We start from the raw sequence: 15,249 nt of genomic DNA, 5'->3' as shown, positions 1-15,249 counted from the left end.
AGACACTGCAGTTGCCCGATTGTCACACAGACTGCAAAATCTAGCTCAGTTCATGCGAAAATCTGCCTTTCCAAAGCCAAAGTAGCTTTAATTGTAGAGGGCAGCAGCATACAATAATACCCCCAGACACAGTAACCTTGCAGGTATTCAGCTGCCATGTTTTATATGCTGTGGGATACAGTGCTGTTGGTGAGATCTAACCTATTGAAATGAGTGTCAGACAGGGGAACTAAAGTTAATTTCATGGCTCCCATGTCACATTTGGCTCTCAGTGGTAACCTCATTGGGAGCTGATGTAGCTGACTGATAGAAGAACTCGGTCCTGCTTATTAACACAGGGCTCTGCAGTAACAAATTAGTGCTTATTCATTTATGAAGAGCATTCACTATCACCATCCGCAGCAAGAGTACAGAAAAGAACTCCAACAAACTCCAAACAGAAGAGCCTGTTGGCAGCCCTCGCGATAATCAGAATAAACGCAGAGAGATACTGTGCTCAGCCCCTGTGATGTCTATCAGGGAGCTATTTCAGTTGCTCCCTGAGGCATTCACATCTCAGCCCATCTGTGTCTGATCCTAAATTACTTATGACTGTGAGAGATAAGGGATTTCCCCATAGATAAGAGGGGGGGGGGGTATGGAACATAATTTCTGTGTTCGATATTTATATTAATGGCACCGCATGCAGAAAACATTCAATTCCCAAGAAGTAGAATTTAGATGACATAAAAATATCAGTAAAGATTAGCTATTAAGAAAAAGATGCTCCATCCAGCAGCTGCTTTTTTCCCTTAAAAATCTTCCCCTTGGTAGAGAATCAGGTGACAATGAGTATGATGAACATTGAAAATTAAATTCTCTAATAGCACAATCCAGCTGCAAGCCAAATGTTACACAAAGACCCTGGCAAGACTGAAAGAGGAAAGAGAGAACATAAAAGACTTTGTATTGCAGTAGTTTCTACCCTCAAAGTGCTTCCCCACCATGACTGAAGTTGCTGATCTCACTTCTTGGAAAGGCAAAGATACTTATCCCTATTTTCAGAAGCCAGGAGACTGAGCATCGTGCCCACCGGTGACACAGTGGCATTGTCCTCACAAGAAGGTACTCTGAGTTGCATCTTCTCTCCTAGTCATTAAGTGAACTGTATCTTCAGATAGGGACAGGTTCTGCTCAACAGGTAATGGAGAAGGAGCTTGCTCTTTGGTTTACCTCCCCCAGAAATGCATCTACAGGCTTTGTCTACAGGTGGGGACAATCCTGGACAATGTTATGCCAGCACTACCACAGGCTTCATAGCATTGAATGTTTAGTTCACACATTAGCTGAATTGAGTATAAATGCCGCCTTTTGGAAGCATTTATTTTCATTAATGCAGCTGTCAGAACATTCTGCATCATGTCTGTGGGATGATGCTTTGTGCTGCCATTTGTAATAGAGATTGGAGACTCCTGTAATGCAGCAGTCCTTGCAAAAATGCTTGATATCGTGCTTGTTACATATTGGACAAATACCGTGTTTGCAAGTCATATGCTCATCTTCTTAAACAAATAGCTTCTGGTACAGTACATTTGCCTCTGATTCTGGACCAGCTACAAAACTGGGACAATACGCAGTTTTTTAATTGATAACGATCTCTCCTTTTCATTGTGCAGAAACTTTAACTGATATCAAATCCTGTCACATACAGTATGTTCATGTGAAATGATAAAAGACTGTGATATATACATGTGCTGTTTCTATCTATGGCAAATGAAAGTCTTTGCAAAAAGGTGAATAAACAAACTTGCAACGCTACTTACGTGGAAATTGAACTCGTACGCAGGAAAGGTCTTGGCATAAGTACTGTTGGAGAAGTCAACTTGTTTTTCCAGATCTCAGTTCTGTCTATTTGCAAAGTAGAAAAAAGATTGTTTCCTTAACTTTATGAAGAAATTTGAAATTACGGATGATAACAAAAGTTACAAATATTGCAGTTTCAGGCTACTTCACACCTAAACGTGCTAAAGCTGAGCTTTTTCATGTTTTTATATTTTATGTGCATTGATTTAGCAGTATGAGTCCTAGACAGTCTTTACTGAGTTGAGCATTCAATGGTTTAGTCTAGTCAATGAATTTGATGGTTTAGTCTAGGTAACAACACCTGGAAGCAAAGATGAGGCCAACATTCACAGGACTACTTGGGGAAATAGCTAGTTTCTGTGTTCTTTTAAGTTAACACAAAGTTACTGAAAAGCGATTGGTTCTTTAAGCAGCACACCAAGGGCTTAGTTGACTTCTTCGTTACAATTCAGAATTCCAGTGTTTCTGCACACTGGAAATTTTGTTTTTCAGCCAGCTGTAGTCCTTGCACTACTTGAGATCTAAGCTGCAGTATTTACTAATTTTAAATCTGTGATTAATAAGTTGGACTAATATGAGTTAGTAAAAGCCTACATTGGCAAGTGCTTAGCCTTACCTTTAACAAAGACAGCATTTGATGGTTGGTGACATTAGGGAGAGTTTCTTTCTGTGTTGTGCTTAAATTTCCCTTAGGCCATTTTCAGTGAGGTTGGGATGGGCTTGATTGGAAAATGTAATGGCTTTTTCCGTTTCCGTTCCCTTTTGCCAAGCTGGCCTTTAAAGCTGCTCTTCCGTGATGTGTGAATTTCTCTCCATTTGAAGAACTAACATCAGATACAACACAGAAAGCAGATTTTAGAAATGAGCTATTAGGCAGAGAAGAGGCACTTTTGAGATGCTTGCAAGTTGCACAGCAACCAGAGGAACATAAAGTCATTTGATTTCTCAAATGGCTCTGACTTTGACTCAAGGGAAAAACAATTTTATTCTCCCCTTAGAGCTTTCTATCATATGTGATAAAAAGAAAATGTGTTTATACATTTTCTCCCTAAAAAAAAAAAAAAGAAAAGTTGTACCTCACCTCTGAGAAACAGCAGCATCTATTACCATGTAAATTACCGCAGAACACATCTGGTCACAGCTCCTGTTTGTGATCTTCAATGAGAAAATACAGCAGTGTAACCTTCCGTTTCTTCTAACTTTTAGACATAATGCGCTGACTCTTCTGAAATCAGTTTAAAAACCAACCAACCAAACGACAAGCAGTGCTTGATGTTTTTTCAGTTTCTGTAGAATTGTTTGTTTCACCACTGTCCCCAGACTTGGAATTTTACAATAACATTTTCTGATTGTTATGGGCAACAGGCCTTGGCTTTTTCTGGAGATCATCACCATATCAACTATTGTCCAGTTTCTGCTGCATGCATGCGTAGGTTGATTCCAAATCAAATGCATTTCTGATTTTCTTTCCTGATGCCCTCTGGAGCATGGTGTCACTTGTATGTTAGATACAGCAGTCATGTTTATTATAGTAATAATACATAAACATCCAGCTTCATAAATGCCAGATATTCCTCTTGGAGATCTTATTTTCAATACTAATTTTGGTCAGTCCATATATTTGAACCACCCAGTCCAAAAACGGTCTGATTCTGGTATAAACAGCCTGTTATAGCATATAAAATATATTCACAAAATCTAAAAATACCTACAGAAATGAATGACTTTATCAGACTGAGCAATGAATTTTTTCTTTCGCTTGACCTTGGTTTAGTCGTTTTGAACATGGCAGTGACAGTGCTCTGCTTGTATAGAGCACTCTGAGAACTGCACATGAAAAGTCCTCCCAATATTGGGCTGTTTTGGCGGTGAACAAATATTTAAAAGATATGGGTATGTGCTAAAGCTTTTATTAAGAATTGTCTCTGTCACGCCGAATCTGATCTCCTGGTGACTAAGACCTACAGGGAGTCCTAGGTATCTTTAGATATGATGAGAAGAGCCTTGTAACTGTCTCATAAATGCACATGTGATGGCTGATTCAGTATTAGCTCAGGCCATATCTACATTGAGTGCAGTAGTGTCTACATAGGGGCTTCTGCCAGGGTCGAAAAATCATACCAATTTGGGGTGGCAAAATAGTAAGACTCTTGTATTCAGAAGCCAGTCCCTTTGCTACCATGGCAAAGTCCTTCCAAGAGCTCGTTTAAATTGTAGTGGTGAAAGAGTGCTTTGCCTGATAAAATCTTCCTTGAGGGGGAAGAAGAGTGTGGTGGCACTACATCCCGTCCAGAGATCCCTTTTAAATATAGACGAGCCAAGTGTAATAAACAGTGCTGTCATCTTCAGGTCACTCACCGCTTTACGTCTCCGTTATAAGAGCTCTTTTCTCCTTGATAAAGGCTGCTAGTGCTATTGTGTCCATTGGAAGGGTGATTCTTTCTGATATAGCTGTGTGCAGTCATAGATGTAGTTATATTGCTACAGGAGTATGTTATCGATAACTGTATCCATGCTAGGACAGTTTTTTGGGTTTAATTACAGCAGAGTAAGTATAACAAGCATCCTCAGAACAATAGTTGAGATTTTGCTTTTGAACTTGCAGAGCCCAGTGAGCAATCTGAATTTCGTAGATCAGAAGTATAACTTTGTTAAGATGGATTAGAAATCAAATATGTAAAGAAAAACACAGTTGGTCTTGCAGACATCTCTAATTAGCTATGGGTCTGAAAAGTTTTGAAAACCATGGGGCTGTCCAGGTATAATCAGGAACATAAAGTCTTCTGGCATAGACCAGAAATACCGTGGCTTGCGTTTGAAATTCCAAAGGCTGTTAGGTGTTAGAACAGTCTGAAGTAGTTGCAACCTGAGCATGTCTGGTATGGAGTCAGAGATGCAATAAATCACCATCATAATGCTATTTTTTACAGAGTGAAAGTAAACTTTCAAGTGTCACTTTTGGTACCGTGATCAAAGATTTCTTTTTGCCTCTGCTTAATCTCTTACATTTTACAACTGCTCTCTTCCTTCATAGCAAGGCACATTTACAAATGTGCTGTCCTGCTTCCCAACAGATGTCACCTGGCTGAACTTTACATTACTGCATGCTGTCTCATGCCCAGCCCATCCCACACACACATATGCTGGCCTCCTTGCACAAAACCACGTGCAGCACCCCACACACTTCTGGCTTTCCCCCCCCCCCCTCCCCCCCCCCCCCCCCCCCTCACATACACGCACTCTCAGAGCTTTACACCTTTTCCCTCCTGTTTCATCTTTTAGTCACTTCTTAAAGATGCTGACAGTGAGTTGTTTGAGGCAGTCGAAACCTGAAAAATTCTGAAAAGAAACGTGCTGAAAGAGAAACATACGGGAAGAGAAAAAGCTCGTAGTAATTTTTGTTGTATCACTTTTGCACGAGGCTTCATATGTGATGTGTGACTGATCTACATAAGGATGCTTCAAACAGAAAAAACCTCATAGAAGAAATCTTAAATCCTATGTAGAAAAATAAGAGCAAAATCTCCCTCCTTTCCTCCCTCTGTCTCCAAATTATGCTTTTCCACCCCACAGCCAGCCCCAAACTTAATATGAGGATCTGTGTGGGCTCTAACACATATGTGAGGGGGAGTGCACATGAAGTACCAGTCTAATAATCTTTCTTTTTCTTTCCTCCTCAGTTTGTTGCTCAGCCAAACTGCCAGCAGCTACTAGCAACGCTTTGGTATGATGGTTTTCCAGGATGGAGGCGGAAACACTGGGCAGTAAAACTCTTGACCTGTGTCACCATTGGACTGCTATTTCCTGTGCTATCCGTGGCATATCTGATTGCACCGAAGAGCAGGCTGGGACTGTTCATTAAAAAGCCATTTATAAAGTTTATCTGCCACACTGGCTCTTACCTAACCTTCCTCTTCATGCTCCTGCTGGCGTCGCAGCACATCGTCAGGACTGACCTTCACGTGCAGGGACCACCTCCCACCATTGTGGAGTGGATGATCCTGCCCTGGGTTCTAGGTAAATCAGAAACACAAAAATGCCTGAGCCACAGTTGCCTGACTCACACCCGTGGCAACTGTGTGGAGACTCATTCCTGATCTCAGCATCATCAGCATGTAAAGAGATTTGGCAGCCAGCTTCACTAACTGTATAAAACAGCTGGGCTCCTTCTGGAACAACAGATCCTGTTGGCCTAGGGCTCTTCTGCTGTTCATATTGCCATCTGACACACCTTTAGACATGACCCTGAGTAAACCGCAGCAGATGCAGCTCTCTACTTGCTTTCCCATGCTCTGTGCGAGGAACGGGTTAGGAATTAGCTTCTGCATCACGCTAGTAACAAATAGCGTCACTTCTCATGCTGGCTTAGTTCTGCTGGCTGGTACATGGCAGAAGGCAGCGCCGAGAGCCTGTCTCTGCTTTCACCTTCTTACTGATCTACTCCTGGAGTCAGTGCACAGATGCCAGGCCTGTTTATTCCTGGGGTCCCAGACTCCCAAAAAACCTACAGGAAGGCAGAAAAGGGAAGATAAATCTCACTCTGCTGTATGCCTCTGTGCTGATAAACACTGACCAAATCAATATCAAGCGCTCTAATATAAGCAGGAGAAGGAGGGAGTATTTATCATCAGAAGGTTAAATGTGAGGCTCTTATTCCGGTCTGGCTCGGGCCACCACAACTGTGAAGAAAAGAAGGCATCTGTGTTTCTGAAGGCAGGATACACGGGTGAGGTAGTGAGATGGTATGGGAGAAAGTGGATAGAGCCACTGAGGGAGAAGAGCAGAGAAGCGTAGCTGGATATATTTTTGATGAGAGAGAAGTGTTTACCCTTTCAAACTGAGCTCCAACACAACAGCAAGTGAAAACCTGTGGACTCCATTAGAAGCATGATCTCTCCTCTAAGCTCCCATCTCCCTTGCCGTACCATTAACATGTAGCACCGCTGTGAGCTGGGCTGTTACTAGGAGGCCTGCTCACGGGCAATGGTTTCCACACCTTTATAGCTCTCCTCCAGCCTCTGTCCATGCAGCCCAGGTCAGTTCAGTGCAAGACCCCAGAGGTCAGGTAACAGTGAATTGTGACTGTCTAGTAGGCGTCAGTGGCCTGGAAAGCCACACTGATGCTTTCTGAGGACACCTCTCACAAACCTCAATCTCTGGAGCTCTCCTTATGGCTCCTCAATGCTTCTCACGGGTCCACCTCTGCTTTCCTGTGCCTGCTGGCTCCCCTCTCCTGGTAACACTGGGCCCCAGCTCCTCGTTTCTGTGGTGGCTCTGGATCAGGCTGGTTCTGTGCTGGATGAGCCTAGCTGTTCCCCATGCCAAACCTAAAATTGCTGATGGAAAACAAGGAAAGAAAGTAAGAGTTGCAGACATGTTCACAAATCACTTTCCATCGAGACCCAGGGCACTTTGCTCCTTGCACAGCTCTACCACAACTTACAAATGGTAACTCAAGCCTCATTATCTTACTAAACTGATTTATGGCATTGAAATGCATGTGTTGGTAGAAACTTCAGAATAAGCTGAGAAGGTTAAATGTCTTTTCTGAGCTTAGGCGATCTCTTTATCCTTAACTTCATGGTTAAAATTGAGGGAAATGGTAGGCATTTCAGCAAAACTGATTTGCAGATGAAAGAAGGATAATACATTAAAAAAACCCTTTCAAAATCACCTCTTACAGCTGTCTGCTCTTCTTTTTGAGTTCCTTTGTTTCGGATAAATAGGGATATTGTGGGACTGTTTATTAAATGGAGAAATTAGAACAGTTTCACCAGATTAAAGGTTATTATTTAAGAAATATTTTCTACTATAAAAGGAGAGAGAGAACAGGCACACACAGCATTGTTGTAACTATAGTAACCAGCAATGGTAACTCACTATAAATACAGTGTATGAGTTCTTCCACAGGCTTCTCTCCACTGATTTATTTTATTTCATGTTTTTGTGTGCATGCAAAGATTTGGAGGCAGCTGTAATAAAATTATCTTACTGGCCTTGACATTATGCTTGCCTGACCATTGACCTGCTGGCTGGCAGCTGAAGAGCCAAGATTGATATTTGGATGTTTGCAGAAGTTCATTTCAACATTATCTGCTCTTCAGATTGAGCTTTCGGGTCCTAAAACTTGAGTTGCAAGTAGCATTTCAGTGACCACTGCAGTATCCTGTGGTTAGGTATGGGTAGCGATTTGGGTAACTATATTGGTAGTGCACCTGGAGGTGTATTTTGTTGGGTTTTTTTCTTTTCACACATGTTTGAGGTCTTAATTCAAGGATAATGTTGTAAACTGCGTAATTCAAAATATTTGGGGGCTCTAAAGACATTCTCAGAGGCATGTAGGTGATGAAGGAGCCTAGCTGCCACTTGCTTTTTAATGGGACTTAGGCTTTCAAAAATACTTAAACAGTTCTACAATAAAGGACATAGATGTTACTTAAAATTAGAATTGTATGCCAGGCAAGTTTAGCAGTTTGGTAATGAACTTTAGAAGCTGCCCCTCACCCCTCCAGCTGCAAGGAGGTATAGTGAATGTTAGCAAGTGCCAAAAATTACTACCAGAAGGCATTTCAGCATTGAGATGATGGGCTCTGGCCGTATCCTTGGGAACAAATATTCACCTCACAGAACCCATAGCCATATTTGACATTAGGTGAGTCATTGCTGAGAGATGCGATGCCAGGCTGCAGTGCCCTTTTTCATGCTGAGTCCTACCTTTTTTCACAAATATTCCCTATGGGCTTTTTGTGCAGCAAGATGCATAAATACAGTGACTGAGCATAGAGAATTAATTCACTTCTTCCTTCTTTGGTGTGATATTTCCAGGTCAGGGAGGAAACGTACTGTGACGCAGAAGCTGGTACTAGTGTTGCATGTTCTGCAGAGAAAGTCAGGAAAATTCAGTACTGTCCAGCTGAGCAATGAATTACTTATAGTTTCTATGAGAATAGACAATCTGTTAGAAACTATACCAAATACAGTTGCTTAAATATTTTATTCATGTAGAACAAATTTCATCTGAGCCAATCCATTCATACTAGTTATAATTAACGTATGTTTCAAGCAGTCTCCTTGTGTGTATATCTGGAGCCCTGGATAGGAAACCTATGTCTTTTTCTTGTCTCTCTAGACTACATTCCCCACAGAGTTGTAAAATGTCTCATAATCAGCAGTATTATACTTTGTAGGAGACAGGGGGAATGAGAGATTTTTTTCCAAGCTGTTAATTTAGAATTGTCTTTTATTACATCAGATATACACAGTGCTTTAATGGCAAATAATACCTCGTCATGACAATGAACTCTTTTTCTTTCTACAGGTTTTATCTGGGGAGAAATCAAGGAAATGTGGGATGGTGGATTCAATGAGTACGTACATGACTGGTGGAATCTGATGGATTTTGCAATGAACTCTCTCTATCTTGCAACTATCTCCCTTAAAATTGTTGCCTACGTCAAGGTACAGTAACTTGTATTAGAGAGAATTTGTAACTTGCTTGTGAGAACTATAGTACACAGGGTAGAAACTGTCAAAATCAAAATTACAGGTCAAAGAGAATAGCTGCTTTTCAAGCAGTCCAGTTTTGAAAATTCACCTGGAAAGCTTATTAATTTGTTTGGAGAATGATCGTCCTTCTCATCCTGACTCTGATAAAGACTGAAGTAGATTGCTTGGGCATTGGGTAGAAGTTTCCCCACTTGCTGTCCGTTTTGTAGCTACTCAGTTGCCAAAGATACGTTTTGTTTTCCATACTGACGCTGGATCTCTTTCAACAATGCTAGACATAATGAAAACATGATTTTTAAATAAAACAGCAAAGGAAAAACAAGAATAGGGTTATCTGAAAACATCTACAGCCAAGCTTTATAATCTGTAGTCCTACAGACCTGTAGATTACTAATCAGAAGTTTGTGAAAAGTCTACTAAGAATAGCAAGCCTGCTAGTATATATCATCTGATATAAAGGAGTCAACTTATTCTCTTCAATATATAGTTTTAAACTATAGGCAAGGAAATTACAAAGGAGCATGCCGGAGCGTTAACACTGTGTAGATTCTTCACTGTCATGTTCCATTTATGGCAAGAATGCACATCAGAGCTCATCCTCAAAAGCACCTTCCACATCTATGAACTTCTGATGCTCCAAGTTAGCGTATGCACATTTTGAAGCCAGAGGATGGCCTGAAGCACTTTCCTTCTGTCTCTCTTTTTCAAAGACACAGACAAGACACAAATGGCCTCCTGCAAACTTGCTTATGCAATGGCTCTCTTTGACTTCAGTTGGAGCTGCTTGGCCCGATTCTTTTCTTGGTATGAATCAGCAGTAACTTCACTACAGTTAGTGTAATTACACAGGTGTAAATCAAGTAACTGGATTCTGCTCCTTGGCCACTTACACGCTTTCTAGTTTTGCTTTGCTACTGTGTTGTTTTTGCCCTCGTGGAAAGGTAGTACTTCTTTCAGCCCACCTCCTAATAACCAGGACAAGCACTTCCCCAAAGCAACCTTGTTTAGTCCCGCCCAAGCATGTATGCAGGCGGAGAGGAAAAGAGGAGAAAATTTCACAAAGCTCATCATTGACTCCAAAATGGCAAGGCTTTTATAAAAAACTCTGTAGCAAGCAGTCCTGCTGTGGGGCCTTTTTAAAATCCAGAAGGCTGCATAGTGGTGAGTTAGTTTTTCAAAGGGAAAAGCTTTAAGATAGTTGCTGCTCCCTGAAGAGGCAGCTCTGTAGCAGCATCAAAGCAGGAACAGATTACATCTTTTTTCTCCCAACATTCAGAACCAGTGAGGAAATTGCAGACTTGAAAGGTTGGTTTTTAAACTGTGGGCAATACGAAAAAATGCTGTGGAAATTGTAAGATTCACGAACAAATGGTAAACTGTTAACAATCTCGCTCTTTCTCTTTCTCAGACACAATTTACTGGAAGAGCTGTGCATCCACAGATTTGTACAGTCACATACTGAGATTTAAACTCATAGCCAAACCACACGTACAAAGGAAGTGCAGCTTTCTTTATATACTCTGTAAGAACTACAGAAACTTACAGGCTAACTACAAAGACCTAAATGCCAGCACACAAAAGAATGCTTACAGGAATATATCAGTTTGAGTACAGATCAGACCCACTTGGATTAAACCTGACTGATCTAAGGTCTGCTCCTGACGAGGACCAATGTCAGACAATTCTGAGAGGTGCATAAAATCTTGTATAGAAGTAGTTCTGAAACAGCATGCTCACAGAAGTTCCTTTCTGACCTATGTCACTTAGAGGTTGCAGTATGCTCTGAAACATGAGGATTTATAATGTTGATAATGGCTTCAAAACCTTTTGCAGCATGACTTGTAAAGGTTTCTGTTATTTATAGAACAGCCCTGAGCTGCAAAAGGCTGGTATATATGCCAATATACCGTCTCCTAACACTTCTTAGAACTTCAAAGGATTACATGGGCATTTAGCTTTCTGCCAAATATCAGAAAAATAAATTGCATACTGACACTAATGTTTTCCATCCTTGTTTTTACATGGAGACTTTTTTTTTCTTGATTTGACCGGTTACAAGACCTGGCCCTAAGATTGTCCAATACCAAAGAAATCTTCAGGCTAATTTTAGGGTAAAAATACTTTCTTAATCAGTTTTCATTTGCTGCATTGAATTATCACGCAATGAGGAAGGGTAAATGTGACTGCCTGGTGTAACTTATCTGTACTACTCTGTATACATCTCTGCTGTGTTTCATCTTCATCTTCTGATGCCTAACCCAAACAACTCCAGCCTTCCCAGATACCCAGCTTCATTAGATGCCTCTGAAATCCTCTGTTTCTCTATTACCTATGATGCTAGGCTGCTCTGAAGAGACTGCTGTTTTCCAAGCAAGGATATACCATCAGTTTATAAAGGGCCAAAATATGACCCTAACAAGTTGCTTTAAAAATAGATGTGAGACGAAGAAGACCTTTTCACATACCTTTACATGCAGTCTATGCTAAACTGTAGCAGAGAGCCCCTGGGCTGCTGCGTCCAGCCGGCATGCAGAAGAGAATTGAGAACAACTGTGCAAATCTGCTCTCTAGGCAGGGGAGGCTTTCCGATCACAACCATCCACTCCCACTGCTGGATACTGGCAAAAAGTTAACATGTCTGCCTGTTTGTAAACATTTTAAGACCCATCTTCAAATCAAGTTAACAGACTCAGGCCATGATGTTCATGTAATAAAGAACATTTTGGAAATGTCACAAGCAATCGGAGGTCATGCTGAAATGCCTTTGTATCGTGTCTCAGCTCCTTTATACAGAGGAATAGTTTGAAATATCAACTTGCTTTTAGCTGTGTCCTTGAAAAAATTGTGAGCTCATGTATTGGACCTTCAGATTTAAACAGAAAGTCCCTGCAAACTCACCTGTCAGTATGATATTGATACCATTTCCTTTTAAAAGGTACAAAAATTATTTTAGGAATCCTAAACATGCTGGCTACACTATTAGCTATATTATTCTAAGTACATTTTTGCCTTTTTATACATGTTAAATGAGCAGAGACAAATGTTAAAAGGACAATTATTCTTTGATGTTAAAACATCTTTTACTCCATTCTGTTGTGCCAGTGTAGCTAAGCCGGAGTAGTTACATTTATACAACCAGCTCTTTTGTGTTACCTATTTGCATCTGGCTGCACTTTGCTCAGAAAACGCTTCTGCTTTTACAGTTACATTACAAACCAAGTTAATGTTATAATTGATGCACTCAAATGTATCCAGTGTTTCAGCTGTAATTATGACCTCTGCTTTAGCAGCTCTCCTAAAATTGCCATGACAAATTAACTAATAAGAAAATTAATATGAAGAAAGCATTTTGGTTCTGGGCTGTTGGCACTTTTTTGGAGATTACTAGGGAAGGAAAGCATCCACTTCTTACGCTCAATAGTTCATTGCTTTCCTTCTTCCCTCCCTTCCCCCTCCCTCACATTCTTCCTGGAATGTGCAGTGTTTTGAATGTGCGGTCATATTTAGGAGGAAAAAGAAAAAAAAGTAATTGGAAATTTCCTACCTGAACCTGCTAAAGGGCAGCCTGAACCCCATTAAATGTTGAAAGAGAAGAAGATTGTGTATGAACCCATGGACCTGAAGAACCTGCAAACAGTGGACTCGAAATTCAAAAGGCCTGTTTTCTAAATTTAGGCTAACAACAGGCAACATACCAGAAACCTCTAAAGAAAAGCTGGTCCCACAACTATCCATATCAGGGGGTCATGATCTGGTAGGGAGAGTTCATAAGAAGGCAGCATTAAACCTAAGTCTCTGCCCTGATCAAGTCAGCTTCAATCCTGAATCCCAAATGTTAGTCTGACAGTAGCTGAGACTTAAGAGTTTAAAAGTACTTCTTGTGTTACCTGTACCTGGTTAGTATTTACATGTGAAGCATTAGTATTAGCAGGTGTGACTTTCTGAGTTACCTCAGAGTAATTACAACATAATTCACTTTTATACCCTTGTTATTTCTTTCAGTATAACGGTTCTCGTCCAAGGGAGGAATGGGAAATGTGGCACCCGACTCTCATTGCAGAAGCCCTCTTTGCAATATCCAACATTTTAAGTTCCTTGCGTCTCATATCCCTGTTTACAGCAAATTCACACCTGGGACCCTTGCAGATTTCTCTGGGACGCATGCTGCTAGACATCCTTAAATTCCTTTTTATCTACTGTCTGGTGCTTCTGGCTTTTGCCAATGGACTGAACCAGCTTTATTTTTATTACGAGACCAGTGCCTCGGAGGAACCCAACAACTGCAAGGGGATCCGATGTGAGAAACAGAACAATGCCTTCTCCACGTAAGACGTCCTTTCCTTTCTGTTTTTAAGGTTGACTTCCACTGTCCCCTGTCCTACCTGCCTTTGCCTGTTGTCTGTCGCTGCACTGAAAGTGCCTTTATTTATTCATTCGCAAATATCAGGTGAGCTGGTTGACTATGCAGGAAAGGTGTGAGTTAACTCAGGCAGACATTCTGCTGAGCTTTGCTGTCAGAAAGCCTCTTACTTAGGTCTGCAAGTGGGAGACAATCGTTTTAGTTCTGGACCAAAGAGTCTCCCTACATGATCCTGCAACTTAAATTTTATTATGGCTATGTACAATTTCAGTATATTTGAGAAAGCAAGTATCCTTTTGCCATAATAATTGTTTTGTCTGATTCCGGAGGAAAGGAGGAGAAGCTAAAGAAAATGTAGAAAACAAGGGATAAACCTATGAAAAAAAGGTATTAGTAAATAATGTGATACAGCAACAACAGCAATCTCACCTAGGTCATTTTTATGCATACATGATGTTGCAGGCTTCTCTGATCTCCTTGCAGTGGGGTGAGACTAAAATCCCAGCAAAATCCTTTTTGCTGGAAATGCTGGTACTTTACTGAGATGTTGGCATGGAAATTGCTGTGATGACAGCTGGCAGGGTTGAAAGAGATAGCACATGCTGAAAATTAACATGAATTGTCTTTCTGATGTATTTGTTTTAATTACTAATAGTGGAAATAATTATAATAATCAGCCCCCACCCAATTGTTCTTGCTGCTTGCACAGTACTTAAAACACAATGGGAAGAGAAATAAATAAAGCACGGTCTAGAAAAAGGCCTACGCCCTGCAAACAAGCAAAACAAAACTGTTGTCCACCACTTTATGCTAAATTAAATAAAACTTGTCATAATGCCCAATAATTCTCCACCCTTCCTCAGCTGAAGGCTTGAGGTTAAGAAAGGATTTGTGAGCTATTTGCACCGTTATCAAAAGCAGATGATGGCTGAGGCCACATGACTAGTTTGGAAGAGGAAAGGCCCCAGCGTTGTCCTGCGGGCTCCCTCCTTAAAAGCAGTGGGGGATTTTCATGGGATAGAGTCCAGCCTTACAAGAGCATCATGACCTGGTAGACCAGACGTGCTGCCGTTTTCCACTGCAGAGCAGGAACACCATAGGCTTGATTAATTTTCTCATTAAGCCCATCTATATCTGGAGGAAGTGAATGGAACTGCACAGTGCTAATGAAAAACAGAATTAAAGACTTTGGTCTTTTTTCTATTTTAATTGCTTCGCATGCCCCAGAAATGTGTTGTGCTGCCCTGGCAAAGGAGTTAAATAGTGTTCCTTGATCTACGTCCATATTGATGCAGCAGCCAGAGGGAGAAATGTTCGGCAAGCACGATGTTTGTTAAGCGGCAACTTCTAGCTCACAAAGGGTCAAACCCACAAAGTTCAGGACTAGAGCCTGCCTTTCCCTGGAGCTATGGTGAACAGATGTATTCAGTTCTGCATTCTGGTTTGGACCTGTCTCCATTGCAAACCAGTTGTTTTACAGATTTCACTGTCAGCAGGTTAGTGGAGAAAACAACAGCAGGATTTGACTAAAGAAAAAGAGC

General features: G+C 41.0%; 1 protein-coding gene across 1 annotated transcript in view; it reads left to right on the top strand.

Annotated features, from left to right (window-relative positions):
* TRPC5 (transient receptor potential cation channel, subfamily C, member 5) overlaps window positions 1-15,249 on the top strand; it is a 62,569-nt gene that overhangs the window by 23,715 nt on the left and 23,605 nt on the right. Inside the window, exons 3-5 of the mRNA XM_009327843.1 lie at window positions 5,523-5,859; window positions 9,161-9,300; window positions 13,351-13,673. Of these exons, the coding sequence (XP_009326118.1) occupies window positions 5,523-5,859; window positions 9,161-9,300; window positions 13,351-13,673 (800 nt within the window). The remainder of the gene's footprint in view (window positions 1-5,522; window positions 5,860-9,160; window positions 9,301-13,350; window positions 13,674-15,249) is intronic.

The sequence above is a fragment of the Pygoscelis adeliae genome, unplaced genomic scaffold (genome assembly GCF_000699105.1).
Source record: "Pygoscelis adeliae isolate BGI_AS28 unplaced genomic scaffold, ASM69910v1 Scaffold14, whole genome shotgun sequence".
In the NCBI taxonomy this organism is placed as follows: Eukaryota; Metazoa; Chordata; class Aves; order Sphenisciformes; family Spheniscidae; genus Pygoscelis; species Pygoscelis adeliae.
The sequence above is the reverse complement of the archived record's forward strand: the minus strand, read 5'-3'. Positions and strand labels throughout refer to the sequence as shown.